The 11,503-nt window shown below is 47.4% G+C and overlaps 1 protein-coding gene across 1 annotated transcript; it reads right to left on the reverse strand.

Annotated features, from left to right (window-relative positions):
• Positions 1 to 61: 61 nt before the first annotated feature.
• Positions 62 to 2,178, reverse strand: Rxfp4 (relaxin/insulin like family peptide receptor 4). The gene has a single exon (XM_004629936.2). It carries the CDS (start codon positions 1,459 to 1,461, stop codon positions 343 to 345), a length of 1,119 nt encoding a protein of 372 aa, XP_004629993.1. The 5' UTR covers positions 1,462 to 2,178; the 3' UTR covers positions 62 to 342.
• Positions 2,179 to 11,503: the final 9,325 nt, after the last annotated feature.

Consider the following 11,503-nt stretch of genomic DNA (forward strand, 5'->3'; position numbering starts at 1 on the left):
AGGGCCAGGGAGATAGCCCAGTAGCCTAAGCACCTGCCTGGCAGGCTCAAGGTCCTGAGTTTGAGCCCTGGTACCAAATTAAGTAATTAATAAATTAATAAATAACCAGGGCAATTTGTGGGTAATCCAAAAGTTTATTCAGAGTTCCTCTTCTTTTGCACCTCCAAATAAACACTTAAGCTTTGTCACACCCAGCTCAGACCTGGGCCCTGGCCTCCCACATTTCCTACACCCAGAGTTGGCGATTGGAGATCAGAACTTCTGTGGGCCTGGCTGAGAGCACAGCCTCTACCTGGGATCTGTGGATCCTCTGTGGTCCTAGAGAGAGTGGAGCCTTGTCCTTCAAGCCGGTGTCCCTTGGTGAATGTTTGCAAGCACATCAGAAGGCCCACTGTCCTGGGGAGTGCTCGCTATCCATGGGCTGCCTACCTCCTTTAGGACCACCTGCTGGGGGTCCTGGGGCCACAGCCTGGAACGTAGATCCCTGAAGGTGTCTGCCAGAGCCTGGCGGGGCTCCCGCCGCAGCAGACAGTACAGCACAGGGTTGAGGCAGCTGTTGCTGTGTGCCAGGCAGGTGGTGACAGGGAAGACGTAAGTATGCACAGTGTAGAAAGTTCTGCTCCAGGGAACCAGGTCAAACTTCACCAGGACACCCCAGAGAGTGACCACATGGTTGGGAAACCAGCAAAGGAAGAAGGAGGCCACCAGGATACGGACAGAGCGGGCTACTACTCTGCTATCCCGCCGCCGTCGTTGCCGCCTCCGCAGGAAGGTCACTAGCAGCAGGTAGCTGGTGGTGATGATGCCCAAGGGCAGCACAAAGGCAAGGACCACCCTCTGCAGTTGGTAGGCCCCCTGCCAGTACCTGCTGGGGAAGCGCAACAGGCAGAGGTGCACACCCCACACCTCAGCTTCAGCCCCAAAGATGGCTGTGGGCACTGTCACCAGGGCTGCTGCCATCCATACTGCCGCGGTGGCCACACGGGCCCAAAACAGTGAGACGTGGGTACGTGGCCCTGCAGCCATGGCCACCAACCAGTACCGGGCAACACTCAGGGCCGTGATGAGGAAGATGCTGGCGTAGACATTGAGGACGGTGGCTGTCAGGACCATCTTGCACAAGGCGCTTCCGAAAGGCCAGTGGAAGTCCAGTGCTGACTCAGCAGCCCAGAAGGGCAAAGTAAGCGCCAGCCCCAGGTCCGCCAGAGCCAGGCTGAAGACGAAGGTGTCAGAAGGTGGACCAGGGGCTTGCCGAGCACCACAGTTACCCAGCACCCACAGCACAGCCAAGTTCCCCAGAAAGCCGATGGCCCCCACCAGCCCGTAGGCCAGGGCTACCAAGATCCTCAGGGTGAAGAATTCGACAGGCAGTGTGGCATCATCAGCACCCAGCACCCCAGCTCCTGAGGCGTTGACCCAAAAGAACGTGGGCAGTGGGACCGAGATATTAGGTGTGAGCATCGCACAGGCTGGTTTTGCTGGGTGGAGGGGCCAGCAGGTGCCTGCCAGACTGGCAGGTGCCACCGCAGGCTCTCGGCAGGAGGCTCTGGGTCTGTGTGCTCCTCTGGGGCCTCTGGCTGCAGAGTCCTAGCTCACGCCCACACCTGGAGGGAGGGGTACTGCCTGTCCCTTTCCTGCTGGGTGAGGTCGGTGGTGGGTGGGGCAGGGCAAGGAGGGGCCCAGACCACAGGGACTGAGTCTGTGTGTCCTTGTGCATATTTAAGAAGGGCTATGCACAACAGCAAAGAAATAGGGGAAGGCAGTGTCCACCCCAGTGTACTCCAGGTGCCAGGTACTCCCTGACTCAGGGATGACCACAACCAGTGGTCGCTTTGGCAGCACATGTACTAATAAAAAGGGGGTGACGTAACCAAACTAGAGGCGCCCCACTCCAAGCAGAGTGCAGCACCAGCTGCATTGGGCCCCAAAGAATGGGGCTGTAGAGGAGTCAAAAAACAGGGAACCGGATCCAGGGTCTGATAGAGGAAGGGGCAGAGAGGCTTAGCACCTTCCCTGCACCTGCTGTTCACTGTCTGCGTGCCTTTGGGTAAGTCATTGTGCTCCTGTGTGCCTTCAAGGGTTAGAGGATGTAGTGGCATCCACCTGCAGTTCCAGCTACTCAAGACGAGTCTCGGAATTCGAGGATAACACAACGGGCTGGGGAGATGGCTCAGTAGAATAAGCGCTTGCCTGGTAAGTTCAAAGGCCTGAGTTCAATCGCTGGTGCCGCCAAAAAAAAAGGATAACATGGGCAATATAGCAAGACCTAGTCTCAAGAATTTTTTTTTGTCAAGGCCTGGGGGTACAGCCAGTGCTCATCATGTGCCAGGCCCTAGAGTTTGATCCCCAGCACCTAACAATATTCATGAGATGGCACTTTGTAATAAGTTTTTCTTAGTGCGTGTATGCAGTACATAATGATTACATTCACCATGGGGAGTTGGTATATGTACATAACACACCTCAATAGCACATTTTATTTCTTTGCAATGACTTATTTCAAAGAAGTCTGGGGTCTTTATGGTGGAAGGGAGCAAGGCACTGAGCAGCTGTTGTTATCATACCCAGGGAGCTGTGCCAACTAAAATACAGGTTGGAATTCATCTCAGCAGCAAGTGACCTTGGAGCTCAGAGCTGGGAGGGAAAGGAGAGAGGAAGTCACAGCTTCCTGTTCCCTCCCCACTGGGAACACTGGGGCTGTAAGGTTCTGGATGGACGTGGGCCTGGGCCTGGCCTCAGTTCTGTTCCTGTTCTGGCTCCTTAAGTCATTGTGCCAACCTCACCACCCCCACTGCTGCCTTGCCTTTCCTGCTCTGGTCTGAGGGTTCAGTAGTAGCCCCACTCTATCCTTCACTCCCTGGGCCCCATTTCAGGGCCCTGAGCTTGTGACTTCCCTTTGCCACACCTCATCCTGTCTCCATACAGTCTGGCTCAACTGTGACAAGTGCCTCACTAGCTCTCCCTTTTGTAGCTCACAGCTTTGTCAACTGCAGGGGCTGCAATGGGGAAAAGAGAACGCGGGAAGTGGGTATATAAAAGAGCAAGGCTTATTACAGATTCCCGTGCCAGGGTCTACACTTTGCCCTTGGCTGCCTAAGTAAGTTAGTAACTGATGTTCAGTTCTCTTGGGGTTCTGAAGAAGCTGAGGCTCCCTTTGGGACAATAAATCAGCACCAGGCTTGATGAACCCACGTGAGGAACCCATAGGCGAGAGATCCAGGCTGGGTGCCAGGGTGTCTGGAATTCTGAGCCAGGGATGGGTGTGGAAGGGGTGGCTGAAGAGGAGTGCCCAGCCCAAGTCTCATGAAAATCACAGGCTGCCACCCAGCCGCAGAGACTGTTCCAGTATGGCTTTGTGCCAGTGGATCCACCTTGTAAAGCCACACCTACCTTTCTGCACACCCAGAATCATCTTGCCAGTCTGACAGCTAAGACAGCTTCAATGTGTTTGACTAATCTCTTGCTGGACCAGGGGCTAAGGAGATAGCTCAGTGAGCTAAGTACCTGCCTGTTAAGTGCAAGGACCTGGGTTTAATCCCAGGTACAACATACTATGCTGGCCCTAACTAGGCATGGTAGCACACACCTGTAATCCCAGCACTGGGGAGGCTGAGACAGGAGGATCACGAGTCTGAATTGCATAGCAAGACCCTGTATAAATAAATAAATAAATAAAAAATAAGCTGGGCCAGAATTCTGGGGCTTTGCTATCTCTAAAGTAGGTGGTTGTCCAATCATTTCCTCCCCGTCCCAGCCTTTATGAATTTCTACTCTAAAGTTTTTCCCTTGGTCTAAGACCATTAACTACCCCTTGTGATTTTGTACAGAGGTGATATCACCAGCTGTCCATGTCTAGAAATACTTTTTCTAGTATTTCATTCATTCATTCATTCATTCATTCATTCATTCACTAATCACAGCACTATTTCTCTAAGTGTTACTATAGACCAGACACTGTACATTATGCTAGATGAGAAATAAAATATGCTTGTTCTCATAAAAATAATAGAGACAGAAAGCATCTGTAACATCACCTGATTCAACTTCTACGACATGGAACGAAAATGACTTGTGGAGGCCACCTAGGAAGGATAGTGCAGACAGGACTTGAGGTGAACATCTCTTGACTCCTAGAATGTGGCTCTCCTCACCACATCATGAACCCTGAAGCTGTTTCTCTCCACTCATGATCCCTTGCCCTTTCTTGAGTGTCAGGCGCTCCAGCCCCTGCCCTTGGGAGCTGTATGGATGAAGAGAGAAATCACTCCAATGTGTGGACAGAGGGACATTGACAACCTGTCTAGAAATGGTCTCCATTCACAACTGCTGACAGAGGAGGGGGAACTCAAGTCCTAAAAATGTTTTCCTGTTCCTCAATTCACATTGCCCTCTAGAGCTATGTTTTACTAGGGCTCTTTTCTTTTTCTTTTTTTAAAAATTTTATTTATTTATTTATTTGTGTGTGTGTGTGGCCAGCTCAGCCCACCAAGGGGCAGGGCTGGCTGGCATATGGTGCTAGGGGATTGAACCGCGGTCCCTGTGCTTTGCTAAGCTTGTTCTAAGTAGGTGCTTTAGACCACTGAGCCATCTTACCAGCCCCCTAGGGCTCTTTGCTATCTCAAGCAGACTTTCTATCTCACCCAGACCCTGCAGTCGCGGATGTCAGTGTCTGCCTTTCATAAAAAAGACACCCTCACCACCAGTCTTGGGTATCTGCCCCTCTCTCAGCCTCCAGCCCAGCTCCCCTCAACTTCATGTACGGGAATAGTTTTAGATTTACAGGAAAAAAAAAAAAAACCCAACACAATGAAGGCTGAGGAATAGCTTGGTGGTTTAAGCACCTGCCTGCCAAGTGCAAGGACCTGGGTTTGATCCCAGGTACCACATGCCATGTGTACTGCACTGGCCACTAAAAACACACTTGGTGGTGTGTGCCTATAATCCCAGCACTGAGGAGGCTGAGACAGGAGGATCACTATGAGTCTGAGCTGCATAGTGAAATCCTGTACCAAATAAATAAACAAATAAATGATTGAAAGAAAAAAATTCAATGAGAGTGATACTTGTTTTCTTTTTTAATGTTTTATTTTCCAGATTAAAACTGACAGCTTTTTAAAAAATTAAAATTCTTAGGGATAAGTATGACAGAAGATGTCTAACACCAGAATATTTAAAACCATAAAGCAGGGGCTGGTGAGATGGCTCAGTGGTCTGAAGCACCTACTTAGAACAAGCTTAGCAAAGCACAGGGACCACGGTTCAATTCCCCAGCACCACATGCCAGCCAGCCCCTCCCCCTGGTGGGCTGAGCTGGCCACACACACACACACACACACACACACACACACACACACACACATAAATAAATAAATAATTTAAAAAATTAAAAAAAAAAAAACCATAAAGCAGGTGCTGGGGAGATAGTTCAGCAGCATAAGTTCCTGCCTGGCAAGCACAAGTTTGCCTGAGTTTGTTCCCCAGTACCAAAAAAACAAAAACAGACCATAGAGCATTGCTGAAAAAAATAAAGAAGACCTGAATAATGGAGATGTATACTATGGGGGTTAGGGGACAAATGCAACAATATTTTTTTTGTTGCTTGTGTGTGGCAGTACTGGGACTTTTTTTTTTTTTTTTTTTTAATTTTAGGGTAGGGTCTATAGGATGTTTAGGGTCTCACTACTAGATCAGACTTGTAGTGATCTGCCTGTGTTCAGCCTCCCAAGAGCTGGGGTTACCGGTGCATCATCATGCCCAGTCTCATTTGCCGTCTCAGCGCACCCCAGGGTCAGGTCCGGGAAGCAAAACTCCAGCCCCTGTGCCTGTTTGCAGGGGCTTTTAATCCTCTGAGCTATTTGGCCAATCCAGTACTGGGAATTGAACCCAAAGTCTTTTTTCTTTTTCTTTTTCTTTTTCTTTTTTTTTTTTTTTTTTTTTTTTTTGCGGAACTGGGGATTGAACTCAGGCCCTTGTGTTTGCCAGGGAAGCACTTATTCCACTGAGCCATCTCCCTGGCCCCAAGAATCCAAAGTCTTTGCTCTGAACTATATTCTCAATTCTTTTTTGTTTTTGTTTGTGTTTGTTTCTTTTCATTTTTGGTGGTACCAGGGATCGAACTCAGGACCTTGCACTTGCCAGGAAGTTGTTTGTTTCTGAGACAGGGCCTCCCTAAGTTGCGCAGGCTGGTTTGGGTTATTTTATTTTATTAAAATTTTATTTATTTATTTATTTATTTGTACTTTAGTAAGGGCCTACAGGGTCTCACTACATAGATCTGACAGGTAGTGATCTGCCTATGTTCAGCCTCCCAAGAGCTGGGATTACAGGCACGTGCCACCACGCCCAGTTTCAATTGCTGTCTCATTGTGCCCCAGGGGTGGGGCTGGCACAGCATACTGGGGATTGAACCCCGGCCACTGCACTCTGCCTAAGCAGGTGTTTTAATCCACTGAGCTATCTGGCTGGCCCTTATTTATTTATTTATTTAAATGTATTTTGTACAGGGTCTAGAGGGTCTCACTACACAGGTTGGACTCATAGTCATCCTGCTGTTTTCAGCCTCCCAAGGGCTGGGATTACAGGCCTGTGTCACCATCTGGAGTCTTCATCAGGGTCTCAGCGCAACCCTGGGGTGGGCTGGCACTACACATGAGGGATCAAACAGGTTTTGATGTTTTTTTCGGAACTGGGGATTGAACTCAGGTCCTTGCACTTGCCAGGGAAGTGCATATTCCACTGAGCTATCTCCCCGGCCTCCAGGTTTTGAATTTGAAGTGGAAGGGCTGGGGAGATAGCTCAGTAGAATAAATGCTTGTCTGGCAAGTGCATGGTCCTGAGTTCAATCCCTGGTACCAAAAATAAATAAATAAATAAATAAATAAATAAATAGAACTTGAAGTGGAGACACTCCTGTTGTAGCTCCTCAGAATGCTAGGATTCAATAATATATTAAGATATCAACTCTTATAATTATAGATTCAGTATAATCCTAGTCAAAATCATCATATAAATTTGAGAATCACAGAGAGCTTAAAAAACCTACACATTCTCCAGCCAGACTGCAGGCCCAGCGTGTGTGGAAACTTCCACCTGCTCTCAACGCCCTGGACCCTTCTCCAGCCAGACCCCAGACCAAGCATGAGTGTAGGACTGTCCACACACTTGCAGGAACCTCCATCAGACAGGCCAGGCCTCCTGTGGAAACTTGTGGCAGAACTCCTTGCAGAGAGGCTAGGAGCCAGACCCACCCAGCTAATCCAGGAGCTGGATATCTTGCCAGAGTGGCACACAGCAGTTCACTTCCACAGACTGCAGCAGGAAGAAGCTGAGCACAGCAGCCAGACCAAAGCCAGGCACATCTGGACAAGTTCAAATGTGGTAGATCCAGACCTGGGATTTAAAGTTTAGAACATCCATGGTTGTTGGAAAACAACGACTCCTTGTTATGTCTAAAGTGTTTGATATTCAGACAGATAGTGATGTTAAGGTCAACTGCCTCTGTTACAGGATAATAGCATCATTAAGCTTCTCGTCTGGATGTTTAACAACTAAAGTTTGCTGACCAAAAATTAGAGAAAAAGAGGGGCTACAAGGATAGCCAATATTTTGGCCTTAGCCCTTCAAGGTAAGAGAGGACTCGGGACATAAGAGAACCTGTGCTGTCACATCTTGTAACTCAGTGGTATCTCACATTTTCTGATCAAGGGGATCATGGGGCCACAGAGGAAACTGGTCGATGATGCATAGTGTGCCTAAAGAGAGTCACCTAGAGAGAAAAAACTCTCTCAGGCTTTCACAGAGAACAAACTGGTCAAGCAATGGCCCTGACTCATCCAGATGGCTGACACTGACAAAAGATCTACAAGGTGCGGTACATGGTCTCAGAGTAAATCCTGGGGGGATTTGACTAACCTTACCAGACACAGGGGCCGGGGAGATGGCTCAGTAGAATAAGTACTCGCCTGGCAAGTGCCCTGAGTTCAATCCCCGGTACTGAAAAAAAAAAAAAAAGAAAGAAAAGAAAGAAAAAGAAAAAAGAAAGAGGTGGTTATTTTGCCAGGGAGATGGCTCAGTAGAATAAGCACTTGCCTGGCAAGCGCAAGGGCTTGAGTTCAACCCCCAGTTCTGCAAAAAAAGAAAGACATGCTGGGGCTGGGGAGATAGCTAGGTGGCTTAAGCACCTGCCTGGCAAACACAAAGATCCAGGTTTGATTCTTGGTACTACATGCTGTGTGTGGTGCCCCATGTGTGTAATCCCCGAGCTGGGGGAGCTGAAACAGGAGGATCACCACGGGTCTGAACTGTGTAGTGAGACCCTGTACCAAATACATAAATTAAAAAAAAAATGTTACCATGGTAAAACTGGAGAGTCTATAGTGTTACCCAGTATGCTGGGTATGCCAACGCATTTTGTAAATAAACAAGTTAAAGGCAAGATACTTGCCAAGAGGATTAATGTTCATATTGAGCATATAAAACACTCAAAGAATCAAGATAGCTTCCTGAAATGAGGCAAGGAAAATGATCAGACAAAGAAGCCAGGGGCCAGCCACATAGCTCAACAGTCTAAAGCGCCTGCTTAGGCAAGCTTAGGCAAGCGCCCAGGGACCTTGGTTGGATTCCTGGTACCACATGCCATGCCAGCCCCACCCCCAGGGTACGCTGAGCTGGCCACAAAAAAAAAAAGAGAAAAGCGCACTTCGGGAAAACCTGTGGGAAGGAGTCTGAGTTGCTGGAACCTACTCCTGGTGCAGTCATGGCCCAAGGTAGGGATGAGGCGCCACCACTGAGCGTTTTGGTTTTTTTTTATAGATTTTATTTTTTTTTTAATTTTATTGTGTGTGTGTGTGGCCAGCTCAGCCCACCAGGGGGCGGGGCTGGCTGGCACGTGCCCCTGGGGGATTGAACTGTGGTCCCTGTGCTTTGCTAAGCTTGTTCTAAGTAGGTGCTTTAGACCACTGAGCCATCTCACCAGCCCATCCACTGAGTGTTTAATTAGTGGCTAAGTATTCTGGGCCCTTAGGCCCTATTTAAAAATAAAAAATAGTCTCGAAAAGATGTGTTGCTTTGCTTTTCAGGATGGTTTCCTTGATTGAATAAGGATGTGGTGCTTTTATCTCCAAGAGACAAATACTTGGAGCAAATTCTCACCCTACCTAATTAATTGTGCCAGGTCTTTATTTTGCAGTGTTTTGGATTTGTTGTTGTTGTTGAAAGATGTGAAGTATCATGCAGGTATATACTCAAATGGTCAAATATTCATGAAATATTTATACTAGCTTGAAGATCCTCTAAGCCACCATGGGGAAAATATGTATCAAAATAAATGGAAGACAATATATGAAATTTCAGTTAAGTAGATTGTTTAAAGCAATAAATAAATAAAGCCAGGAATATAGCTCAGTGGTTTAAGTGCCTGCTTGGCAAGTCCAAGGTCCTGAATCTAATCAATGGTACAGAAAATGGCTGGTGAGATGGCTCAGTGGTCTAAAGCACCTACTTAGAACAAGCTTAACAAAGCACAGGGACCACAGTTCAATCCCCCAGGGGCACGTGCCAGCCAGCCCCGCCCCCTGGTGGGCTGAGCTGGCCACACACACACACACACACACACACACACACAAATAAATAAATAAATAAATAAATAAATAATGGTGCAGAAAAAAAAATAGAATAATCTTTCCAACAAATAGTTCTATAACACTTTTTAAGAAAGATAGTATGAAGAAAAGAAAAAAAAAGCAAAAAGGGGCCGTGGAGATGGCTCAGTAGAAGAAGTGCTTGCAGGGCCGGGGAGATGGCTCAGTAGAATAAAAAGCTTCCCTAAAAGGCCAGGGAGATGGCTCAGTGGAATAAGCGCTTCCCTGGCAAGCGCACGGCCTGAGTTCAATCTCTGGTTCTGCAAAAAAAAAAAAAAAAAAAAAAGCTTCCCTGGCAGTTCAATGCTGGGTTCTGCAAAAAAAACAAAACAAAACAAAACAAAAACAAAAACAAAAACCCCAAATACAATAAGTGCTTGCCTGGCAAGCCCAACTGCCTGAGTTTAATCCCTGGGGCTAGGGATATAGCTCCATGGTACAGTGCCTGCCTGGCAAGTGCAAGGTCCTGAGTTCAAATCCAGATTCCAATAAAATAAAATAAAAAGATAATACGGAAGAGAAAACTTCTAAACAGACCACATACCTGCACCTAAAACCCCAAGCTTTAAAACTTCTAAAAGAGGGGCCGGGGAGAAGAGCAAGGGCCTGAGTCCAATCCCTGGTTCCATCAAAAAACAAACAAACAAACAAAAAAACTTCTAAAAAAGAAAACACAGCAGAAGTTGATGTGGTGTAAGTACAATCCATAAAAGTAAAACTTAGCGGAACATGATTGTACATGCCTGTAATGCCTGTAATTTGGCTTTCTGGGAGGCTGAAGCAGAGAGAAAGATGAACCCCAGACTGGATGACTTAGTGAGATTCAAATGTAAAAAAAAAAAAAAAAAAAGGGAGGAGGCCGGTAAAAAAAGGGGGCAGGGGCAGGGGTCAGCCGGATCGCTCATCGGACTGAAGCGCCTGCTTAGGAAGGCGCAGGGACCGAGTACAATCCCTGACTTGCCCTGCCGGCTCTACCGCCGGGGCCGCCCTGAGACAGAGATCGAGACTGAGTGTGGTAGTGCACGCCTGTAATCCCAGCGCTTGGGAGGCTGAAAACAGAAGACTCACTACGAGTCCGATCTGTGTAGTGAGACCCCCGTACTAAATACATTTTTTAAAAAAATCTAAAAAGGACTTGGAAAAAATGAGGGAAGGGAAAGTGAGAGGAGATGGTACAGAGAAGAAAGGGGAATAAAAGAGTTTTAGGATGTTGTATATTTATGGATGGCCACTCCACGATGAACACAACAATTATGTACCACAAACTTATTTAAAAAAAAAAAAGTAAAATAAAGAACATAAAAAGCAAATAAAGACAAACTGAATTAAATAAAAAGGGTCTTGGGAGGTAGCTCAGTGTGAATAGCCCTGGGTTTGACTTCAGTAAGACCAAAAACAGTAAAACTTGGAAAGGTGCAGAGGTGCGTGACTGTAATCCCAACTCCTCAGGATGTTGCCATGGGATGGTGCTGAGTTCAAAGTCAGCCAGGGCAATTTAGCAAGACCCTGTCTCAAAATAGAAAATGAAAGAGAACTGGGGATTTAGCTCAGTATGAAGGCCCTGGGTTTAATTCTAAATATCAGAAAGAAGGGGGCTGGGATGCAGTGGCTAGAGGCTCCTGAGTTTGAATCCCATAACACACACACACACACACACACACACACACACACACACACACACAAAATCTTCACGGATTGGACTTTATTGAAATTAAGAATTTATGGGGCTGGAGAGATGGCTCAGTGGTCTAAAGCACCTACTTGGAACAAGCTTGGCAAAGCACAAGGACCGCGGTTCAATCCCCCAGCACCACATGCCAGCCAGCCCCGCCCCCTGGTGGGCTGAGCTGGCCACACACACACAC

Source organism: Octodon degus, unplaced genomic scaffold (assembly GCF_000260255.1).
Source record: "Octodon degus isolate 3935 unplaced genomic scaffold, OctDeg1.0 scaffold00032, whole genome shotgun sequence".
Classification (NCBI taxonomy): Eukaryota; Metazoa; Chordata; class Mammalia; order Rodentia; family Octodontidae; genus Octodon; species Octodon degus.

Coding starts and splice junctions, on each gene's coding strand:
- Rxfp4 (XM_004629936.2), bottom strand. CDS start 1,461: ATGCTCACACCTAATATCTCGGTCCCACTGCCCACGTTCTTTTGGGTC.